A 12,019-nucleotide genomic window follows, 5' to 3' on the forward strand; every position below is an offset into this window, starting at 1 on the left:
TTTTATTAATAAAATAAAAATAGTTTCATATAAAATAATAAATGAATTAATTAAATTGTTAAAATTAATTTATTTGTAAAATTAGAGGAAAATATTGCAAATTAAAAATGTAAATATTTACGGGTAAATTGTGATTAATTTAGAATTACTTTTAACGACCATAACTTTCTGTTTTACTCTATATATAATTTACTTACTCTATTAATATTATTGTAATTACTAACTCCCTAGTATTTATGATTGAAATTGTTTTTAAGTAGAATTTGAATATGATTCCATAAGAAATTATAATAATTAGATTAAGAAATTATATTTTACATATATGAAATAGTAATAAAAAAATAATTATTATTATTGTTAGAAGGAATATAAATGCCCAAAGAAATAAAAATTTTTTTATTTCGATATTAACATTTATTTACTCGATAGATTTTAAAACATTTTAAAGCATAGTATACAATGTTTATTTTTTGGTATCTTAATGTATAGTATGTTTTACTTTCTATTAATAAACACATTTTAATAAAGTATTGCTATTACAAAATAATAATTATGAAGAATTAATTTGATAATAATAATATGTTTAAAAAAATATTAGTCTTCCGATTGGTCAAATCTATTAAACAAACAAAGAATTGTAATATATTTTTTCTATCTTGCTTATTTTATTTTTCCGAATGCGCGTCTAAATTAAATGTAACATTATCAAGAAAAAATTTCTATATATTCGTTCTAATTAGCAAGTTGTATTTATAAAAAATTATTTTTAAATTCCCATTGAACTTCTAATGTCTTCTATGCTTATGAAAAGACTCGAATAGTATTAATATTAAAACAAACAAACAAAAATCATATTCGCGTGTGTTCATCTGGTTTCACTACACTACGGCGGTTGTAATTTTATGACCTTTGTGAAAGTGTTCGCTATGAATATCGAATTGCCAAGTCCTTTGGATATTGATAATGAACGAGTTGAAAAAATCTCTGGTCTGTTTGGTGAATTATAAGGCTAATCAAATCAGTGTCGGAATAATAATTTTTTAATGCAAAATGCAGAGTACGAAAACGCACGCACAGATCAACAGCTTAAAATAAATATGTATGACGCATTATGAACTCGCGAATTGTACAGGCACGTGCGTGTGTAACACAAATATATAACTCAATTATTTCGAAGTGATTTTATTTCAACAATGACTCGTGGATTGTTCACAATTATTCTTCTTTTTTATTATCGTTGTATTTAATTTCAGAGAAGTGACAGTGAATTATTATCGTACAAGACAATTTTCTGCTTTACCGATACAATATATTGTTCTAACAATTTATAAATTAAGTTTTAATGATCAAATTATTTTTTTGTCAGCTATATTAATAATTAATCATTTGAGAGTCCTTTTGTGCGTTGTATATAAAAATAAAATGTGCTATAAGCTACAAATAAAATAGGAATACGAAACATTTATTCAAAAAAATTTTAAATGAATTTATCATTGGTATTATGTAACAAGAACTGTATTTTATAATTAAGTCAGATGCCTTTTCATTAGAGGTATACCGATGTCTTGTACAGTTACACTTGTTAATACTTTTACAGCATATTAAATTAGTTTTTATAATTGAATCAATAGAATCCCTTATATAATTAATTAAATGTTCATTAACTTAGATAGTTAAAAACGATATTAATTCGATCAACTAAATTATAGATATATATATATATATATATATATATATATATATATATATATAAATATGTATTATGTATGTATGTATGTATATTATATATATATCGCTTATCATTTTTATTTAAAAAAGAATTTTTGTTAGCCAAAGGTAATTAAATCATTCATATTTTTTAAAATCATTTATCTATTGAGTATTAATAGTGAAGTGTGTGTATTATCTTACTAGTATAATAAACATTTTAATGTAACTGAAAAAAAAATATGTCTACGCATAAAAAGACAACTGTATTATATAATTTTTCTACCAATTGAATAAAAAGTTCATGGGAGTGTGATTATTTCGATCACTTTTTGAGAAAAGAATATTGTCGAGTGTAATTTGTGCGCAGAATTCTCTATAATCAAATTATAAAGATGTTCGAAAAATGAAATTAGATAGTTGCATGAATTTCTTCCAGTTCGAATTATTAAATAAGAGCCTCATATATAATCATTGTCGACAATCGCTTCAATCATCGACTATTACAAGCTATCACATTAAAAAAAAAAGTATGAAAAAAGGATAAAAACACTAATAAAACAATGCCATGAAAAGAAAAACCATTCGTGTGACAGTCCCAGTTGCTAAAAGTGATGCGCGAATGTGTTCACAATGCGTGACTGAACTAAATTCGTATAAATATACACGTATGCATATATACATATATGCATATATACATATATGCATATATAAGCATATATATCTTTATAGTTACATGATAAGAGTTGTAAAGCAACTTCACATCTAAAACTGTGGAGATGAAACTATTTACATTAGTACTTTTTTGAGAATATAAAAATGCAAAAGAAAAAGTAAATAGGATCATTTAGATTAACATAAAAAAAAGAAAATATGAAAATGACAAACGTCATTTCAAAGTGTAAATAAATGTATTGTTGACTCTGAAAAAACCAATCGCTTTCACGTTCTCTTGTGAAAATGTTATATAATAGTCTGTAAATATTAAAAGTAATTTATTATTATATATATATTTAAATTACAGTTATTAAAAAGAAGGAGTAAATGAATGAATAATACAGAGTAAAAAGTAAATAAACTGCTGATGTAAAGCATTGTGTTGTTGAATTTTCATTACTACTTTTATATTTTTACTAATGAGATGTATCTTCAAATACTCGCAATACGATTCCGAGTATTATCAAATGAAATTATCTCGAAATTTTGAAAGTCTTTCGACTATAAATGAAACGAAAGACTGATAATTAGATAATATTAAATCTTTAAATCAAAGTGGAATTTAATTCGACCGTAGTAAATTCGTAAATTGTCAATTTTTTACAATGAAATTCGGATATTATTGGGTCTTACAAAGACTAGAAAATAATTTTTAAAAAATAGCGAGTTTAGGTTTGTGAATCGTATTACAAGTCCTCTGCATAGTATGTAAACAACAACAGCAACAACAAAATGTAAAACTAACAATAAAATCAATACAACTGCGCTGCAGTCACTCATGTATGTGTGTCCGCGAGCGCAAAACTACCGAATTAAGTGTTTTAAGAAAATTAAAAAAAAAAAAAAAAAAACAATGCAAAAGTAAACGCGAAAAGTGTTTTAACATAATTGTTCTCCGCACACTCCATATAACCGTACAGAAAAAAAAATAAAATTAATTAAATTAACAAAATATCGATATCAAGAATGTCAATCTCGTGTCTATTGATGGTACTTAAACGCCCATTGCACTATTTTAAAGCGTACGTACTCCATGCGTGCGCGACTATACAAAATAAAAACAGTCCAGTGAGCCCGGGGCGAATTCGACGAATTAAAAATAATTATAATCATCGGCTATTTTTCATAACTAAATCGAAGCGAACAAAATATACAAATTACGTTGAATCTCTTGTTTCTTTACCTTATTATTAATTTGACTTACTGAGCTTTTAAAGTAACTAACTTAGGCGAGCTATTTAATTGAGTAATACATTTTTGTAAATGCAAATGAACTTTTAGCGATGAATCGTTTTTTAAGTATAAGCGATTAAATAAATAAAAAATAAAAAAAAAACTGAAAAGTGGTTGAACATATGCATACAGGGTTATCTTAAATATGAATATTATGAAAGTGATTTAAAATTATTAAGAAGAGCTTTAAGAAACAATACAAAGTTTTGTTATTAAATGTGGAGTCACGTTTATATGAAGATTTTATTGAATTTAGGGGAGATATTTTATAATTAAAAATAATTTAACATAATAATATTCTATAAAAAGTACAAATCAAATTTACGTTGCTCCTTTTGATGAAACAAATGGTTTTGCAATGTATAAGAACTTATTTAAGCCGTGCTATATTTATCCAATTTATTTTATTTTCTATGGAAACATGTAGCCCAGATTGAACATCCAATAACTATAGCTTATTATACGCGCTATGAAAATATAAAATAATAATATAATCACGCTTGAGTGTAATAAACAAATTCCAATTTATAATGATTAATGTAGACTAATAATAATCACTTTGAATTTCACATAAGCCATATTATATAAAGTGCAACAGTGTCAATATCGATTGCAAGCTTATTTGCACGCGAAACAGTTTACGTTTTAATGAAATCTTCATAAATAGTGAACAAGCAAAATAAATAGAAAAAAAAATTAAGAATCAACATAGATTTAAAAAAAAATAGAAAACAAAAGAAAATTGAATGTCCAAGAGCTCATGTTGTGTATATATAGGCAAAGAGAACCAAATAATCGAATACTCGGATAATTATTAGTAAAAAGGCGTGCGACGATCGTGTACTTTGATCAACGGAAAGTCGTATATTTTTTCAAAGTAAATCAGAGTAGTTGGCAGTAACATGCTGAATTATAACTTTAGCCAAATGAGTAGAAATCGTGAACAATGACAGGGGGGCATGTGGTATACGATGTTACCCAGTTTGCACCCCACATAATCGCCCCGGCCTCCGACTTTTCAATATCGCATAATAATAGCATTTTTCCTTTCCACTTGCCCGACGCCTGATATTTCGTGTATAAGATATAACGAGCTGTAAAGAATGAAAACTGAATTATCGTACCGAGCAGAAGAAAAAAAATCACAAAAGAAATGAAAAACGACAAAAAAAAAATAAATAAAACAAAACAAAATATAATAAAAGTCAGCAACACATTCAATGTAGCGTGTCCTTTTCTGATCCCGTGATTCTTGCATAACTCGCAGATTTTTCTTATACCGACCCTACCGAGTGCACGACTATTCGTTCATATACAATGTATTTTTGTGAGCAGTATTGAATAAAAGAAATAATAAAAATGCTAATGTTGTACAGTTATTACTATGAATGTACTATGATGTACCCATATTGTATACAGATATATTTAATTAAAGTGATTATGACTTTGTGTACTCCATCTCTATTATTTGGATATCCCATCCATTTATTTCGAGTTTATCTTATCATTCGTTTTGTATTAAAAATTCTTCTTTTTTTTCATTTTCCTATTCTTAGATCATATTAGTTTTTAGTATTTTAATAAATTTAACCATTTGTTCATAATCTTTTTAATCCAATCACACATGGTTTATTTTTCATTATTATTTTCATTCATTCATTATTTTCAATTGAAGACAAAATAATTTTCGCATTAAAGTTGCATTCCAGTTCTAAGTACAGGTAAGATTTTAATGCAGTAATTAAAATGATTAATTTTATAACAAACTTTAACTTCAAAGTTTCATCAGAAATCAATAGTAATATTAATAGACACAATTATATTTAACTTCTTTATTTATAAGCTTTATAAAAGTAATAAGGTTAAAAAAATTAAATTAAAAGATCCATCATCGACAAAAAGGCTCGAAATGAAATGATTAGTTATACAAAGTTATAATAAATTAAGAAAATCATTAATTGATTAGCTCAAATTTTAAAACTGGATTAGAATAATAAATTTAAAAAAAAAAAAGAAATTCTTAAAACTCGATAAAAATATTTCAAAATCATTCGTTTGTAAAATAATCGAATGGATTATTTAACAATTTAATTATGTATTTAGTTATAAATATATAATAACACAAAAACATTATCAAATTTTTAAAAATAATTTTTAACCAGTGGTAATCATTAAAAAATTCATTTCATAAAATTTTCATAGAATATATTGAAATTGAACGAAAGAAAACTCAACCAACTCACTATAAAGACAATATAATAACAATAGAAACCGACAATGCTGCGTAAAGACGTTTTATTAATAATTTGAGCCGTGATTTATAAATCATCATACCTATGATCTTGGTATACAAAACATATGAGGGGAAAGGGAGTCTCTAGTTTAATATTCGAGCGATTTTTTTTAGTAAATTAATCGAAAGCACTCAAAATCGGTAGATTTACATTTCGAATATTAGATGACTATGATCATTAGAGAAATATAAGAAAATTGAATCATTTTCAATCAATGATGCAGTGAATTTTTGTTATAAATTATTTAAGAAGTCGATCAATTAAAAACATTACATCTAATAATTTTCGAATAAAATAGAAAATGTCATGCATAGAATAATAGTTTTCAAATCTTCTTTAAAGCAAATATTCAAAACATATATTTTTACGTATGATATTTCAAATAAAACTAAATTATTATATTTTCGAATTTAATGAAGAAATATAAATCTTAAATTATTTAATCACTAATCTTTTTTATCAAAGGGAATATATTAATATAATCACGTACGTCCATTAATACATCTAGTCTCATAATTATTTTGCATTTAATTCAATAATATATTTCAATATAGTAAGATTTAAGTAAAATTAAATTGATAAGCCACTTAAAATAAAATCTGACCAAAAACAATACTTTATATTTTTTCACAAAAATAGAAAGCGATGCCAACCTTTTTAGGTCACCAGGTATCACATTTAACTTGCACAAAGCTGTTCTATTAATATGTATAAAGACATTAGAACACGAAATTGAAGAATTTATATTCTAAAATTTGAATAATTATAAATTTACCTTAAAAATTTTATTTATATTTTATCTTATTGTTGAAATTTTTTTTTTCATTAATTAACAAACATTTATTAATAGTTGAACTATTAGAATCCTATACTATTATCTAAAATATATGTTGAGTATTGATTTGAAAAAATAAATATAAATATAAATAAATAAAAATAAATAATGTATCGAAATTATTGTTTTAAAATTTGTTCTCAAATTATGAATAATTAAATTACTTATTTTGGAAGTTATGCAAATCCATGAGATATAACACTCAGTATTCTACATTATTGAATTAATACATTGTTAGAAAAAACTATTGGTTAATTTCAATTTCAATTTTAATAGATTAGAAAAATTTGTATGAATTTATGCTTAATAAATTATTTTTATTTAATAAAAAAGGATTATAAAGACATCATATATTCGAGATTTAAATTTTTATAACTAACTGTCGTTAAAAGTTTAGTATATTGTTATAAATATATACATGAATTTATAATTTGCATTTTTATTAGGGATTGATTTGTATTTTTTCCAAGCAAAATTAATTAAAATATCCATTATCATTTGATTTTATCGGTCTTATTAAAACGTTTAAATAATGTTTATATACGTAAAACGTTTTTCATGCATTGTTTTATGAATAATATTTATAAAAATATATTATTTATATCAAACATCTTCATTTTCTTTATAAAATATGCTAGTATATTACAGTAAATTATAAAATTAAATAATAAAATCTATCTGTTAATTAATCGTATTAATATTTTAAGCCTGTAATGAAGATTCATCAATACCTTTATTAAGTCCCCATCATTTCTCATCAATTCACGCATAAATATTTTAACACTAATCAGTGCATGAAATTTTGAAATAATAAGAAATGAAATGTTCAAATGTAAAGAGTACAAGAATTTCATTATGAATATTCAACGCTTCTGTATCGCTTAATCGAATAGATTATTATAGGAAATGGAGATTATATTATATATCGATTAACATCAATACCGTATTTAACATATCGCATATAAAGTATTTACTTTTACAAATTCATAAAAATGAATGAAAATTCGATGTATTATTATTAAAACAAATTATTTGATTTTTATATCAAACAAAATTTTGTTTGAGTTTTGTTGCATTAGAAATAACTGTACATGATAATATGTCAATCACTTTTCCTTAAGCATGTTTTATGAATAAATTTTCGTTTATACGTCTATTCGTTATAATTTTATATTTACTGCAATTAATTTATAATCCTACATATTCATATTTGTAATTATTAATCTAATATCCATCTCCGATTGCGTAATTTTAATTATTATATGCTCAAATGCGTGGGGCTTTTGCGACAACAGCAAGTCAACTCAATCTAAATATCTAACAGCAAAATCAAAGTCGGATCGGCAGTAAATAATGGAGGTCGACCATAAAGCGATTCTGGAAAATTTGAGATGTGAAAATGGCTGAAGAAATAATGATCGATATTAGAGTGAGAAGGCAACAAGGCTACAGAGTAAGTTATACTTAAAAAAAAAAAATCAAAACTTAGAATTCTTTAATGTAAACATTAAACGAACATTGATAGAATCTGCTAATGAAAAAACTCATTTACTTAATAACCCAAGTTGTACATAGCATGTTTTAATATTTGCAAATGTCAAGTAAGTTTAAAATGTCAAAAAAATTTTAAAATCTTTAAAATGCTAGACTTCAAAATTTTAACGTTAAATTAAAAAAAAATGTTGCGATTCGTCTTTTCGATTCGATATTTTGTTTCGTCAGAAATATCAAAATATCAAGTATACAGTTTTATAAGGATTATGGTTCTTACAGTATCGAGTTTTTTTTTAATAATCAGTGGGCATATTCCATTTTGTTTGTAAAAGAATTTATTTATATCGTCAAACCTGATTTTTCAGATTTGAGCACACGAACAATTATACCGCCGAAGTCAATGAAAATTTTATGGCAAGATGGCGTCAAATCACTTCACGATTCTCCAAAACTGTTTAATCTTTGCGTTTGCTGTACTTCTCGCCAACGTTAAATTCAAACATCGTGCAAAATTCCTCATTGGAACTTGAAATAGAGATTTATCTTTCTTAATACATGATACTCATTTATCATCCGGCTTTAAGTGTAGTCGATTTGATATATTCGAGGTACGTATGCATATATGCATATATATATATATATATATATATGTGATGTAAATAAGATAAATTGTGTTGATTTGTGTTTATTTTTTTTAGTGATAACTCTTATAGAAGAAAGATAGCTGTGCAATTTAATACATTTCAGTCATTCTAGTAAGGAATTGAATTTTCTGTTTATTGAAAATGACTTTGCAATCTATAAAATGGGAAAATGGCAAACTAGAAATACTCGATCAGCTTTTGTTGCCAGCTCAATCAAAATACATTGAAATTACAGGAGTTAAAGATGGTTGGACTGCAATTCATAGAATGCAGGTATTACCCAGAACTTTTTTCCAATCGGCTAGCAATTTATAACAATTTTATTTAAATTATAAATATAAAAGTAAATAGTGTAACTATAATTTTGATGTTTTTGTGCTTTGGATTTAGATTTTAACTAATTACATCAATTGTTTTAATTTTTTCTCTCGTTTGGCAATCAAAACCAATTAGTACATTCATTTTATTAATTTAATAATCTAATTAATATGTAAGTGATACTACATTCCATGACAATATTTAATAAATAATAATGTAATATCATTTATATTATTAATGTTATGGCTATTATTATTATTTTAATATTTTAATATAAGGTTATTTTTTATTATAAATTAATTTTACTTCCACTTGATCTACATTATTCAATAATTTTCAAAGTTCTTTAAAATTTGAATTTAAATATTTTTACATAAAACTTTAGAACAATATAGTTATTTTAATAGTTCATGAAATATTTTACTGGAAATATATAACTACTTTCAGATACAATTTTCAAAACACTAACCTAAGGTTTAAAAGTTGTGCTAATAAATTTTGATATTTTATTAATGAATTTTATCATTATCAGGTTCGAGGTGCTCCAGCTATTGCAATTGTCGGATGTCTTAGCCTAGCTGTTGAAATTTTCCCCAAATCATACGACAAGAAAGAAGTTCTTATTCAAGAAATTGGAGAAAAATTGGATTATCTTGTTTCTGCAAGACCAACAGCTGTAAATATTAATCTTGCAGCAAACGAACTTAAACAATTAATGCTGACATTAAGTAACGAAAATGCTACACCCGCTCTTATTAAAGAAAAGTAAAACATTTTATTTAACTTGATTATGTAAATATATGTAATTTAAAATATTATTTTATCACTTGACCTAAATTATTTAAATATTTTCAGAATAGATCAAATGTATTTTTGTTATAAGCGCAATCAATATCTTTTATCATAATTTGAAAAGTTTTTAATATCCAATAATAATGCTCTTGATCTTAGAATTATTTCAAGAATAACATCAATGTTAAAAGAAGATATTGCAGATAACAAAGCAATAGGTGAACATGGTGCCAAAGAGATAATAAAAAATCAAAATAATAAATCTGTTACGATACTCACTCACTGCAATACTGGAAGCTTAGCTACTGCTGGATATGGTACAGCTTTAGGAATTATTCGCTCTCTTTATAACAATGGAAACTTAGGTAAATGTTTATACATATAAAAATATGTACATTATTTATGCATAATGTAAAGAAGTTCAAATGGTAAATTTACTTAGACAAATTAATGTTAATTTATAATTAATTGATATTTTCATACTTCACTATAATCCTAATGCAACAGTTTTTGACAAACTTTTCTAATACTTCATTTAAATCTTAACCATTTCTGTCTTTTGTAAAGCAATAAAATAGTTGAGACAAAATAGCATATTAAATATTACATTAAGTTTGGTTTTTTCTTTTATTATATTAAATTATGTAGAATCAATAGTTTTCAGATTTGTTTGCAAATTACTTTGTCATTTTATACAAAATTGAATTAATTTTAATCTGATTTTCAGAACACGTATACTGTACAGAAACAAGGCCATATAACCAAGGAGCTAGGTTAACTGCCTACGAGTTGGTACACGATAGAATTCCAAGTACCCTCATATGTGATGATATGGTTGGATCACTTATGAAAACTAAAAACATATCAGCTGTTGTTATTGGAGCAGATAGAATAGTTGCTAATGGAGATACTGCTAATAAAATTGGAACATATCAAGTATAAACTTGTATTTATAATATATTTTAATAATTTTAAATATCTTCCATACATTGATTAGTTTGTAATATAATCTAATTCTGTAATTAAATTCATATATCATACTAAAATATTTAAAAATACTTATTAAAAGTTTCTGCTATCGAAAATTATTTATATTTGCGATATAATCCTCTATTAGTATTATTTTACAAATAGTTATTCAAAACTGTAGATAGATTTTACAAAAACGTGTAAATATAATAAAAACTTCATTATATTAATAATTTTATTATTCTAATTGATTACCATTAAGTTCCATAAATGCTATTATACTATCTGATTTCAAATTAACTCAAAAGTTAGTGAAATTATAAAAATTTAAATGAAAAATTTCATTGTTTAACATTAATATAATATCATTTATTTAAAAGACTTCTTTTATTATAAAAGAAAACATTTTAGTTTGAGAATAATTCATTTATAATCTATAATTACATTTATATTTAATTCATAATTTGGTCATATTTACAGATTGCAATTTTGGCGAAATATCATAGTGTTCCATTTTATATTGCTGCTCCATTTACTACAATTGATTTTTCATTATGTCATGGTGATGAAATTAAAATAGAAGAAAGACCTCAAAATGAGCTTACGGAAATTAATGGTGTTAGAATTGCTGCTGAAAACATACAATGTTGGAACCCATCATTCGATGTCACACCAGCTGATTTGATTTCAGGGATCATTACAGAAAAAGGAGTATTTAAACCGAGCGAACTCGTTACTTTGAAGAAATAATATATTTATACAGAATATATAAAATTATTAAATATAATTTGTATTTTTTCTTAAATAATAAGAATTGTATTATCAATTTACATTAATATAAAATTGATGATTTTATCATCAATTGTTTTCTATTAATAAGTAATTCTGTAATATTTTTACAAATATTTTTATAAATATTCCAAATTGTTTAATGATATTATATAGAATGCAATATATATGTTATAATTTATTAAACCAAAATTTAAAAATTTTTTTTAATTTTATCGATATTTTAT

General features: G+C 24.2%; 1 protein-coding gene across 1 annotated transcript; it reads left to right on the forward strand.

The window, feature by feature from the left end:
• The first annotated feature begins 8,789 nt into the window (after positions 1–8,789).
• LOC105360951 (methylthioribose-1-phosphate isomerase) lies at positions 8,790–11,788 on the forward strand. Its single transcript, XM_011497995.1, has 6 exons — positions 8,790–8,888; positions 8,979–9,197; positions 9,775–10,007; positions 10,194–10,399; positions 10,762–10,970; positions 11,484–11,788. Exons 2-6 carry the CDS (start codon positions 9,066–9,068, stop codon positions 11,751–11,753), a joined length of 1,050 nt encoding a protein of 349 aa, XP_011496297.1. The 5' UTR covers positions 8,790–8,888; positions 8,979–9,065; the 3' UTR covers positions 11,754–11,788.
• Positions 11,789–12,019: the final 231 nt, after the last annotated feature.

Source organism: Ceratosolen solmsi, unplaced genomic scaffold, assembly GCF_000503995.2.
Source record: "Ceratosolen solmsi marchali unplaced genomic scaffold, CerSol_1.0 scaffold10, whole genome shotgun sequence".
Taxonomy (NCBI): Eukaryota; Metazoa; Arthropoda; class Insecta; order Hymenoptera; family Agaonidae; genus Ceratosolen; species Ceratosolen solmsi.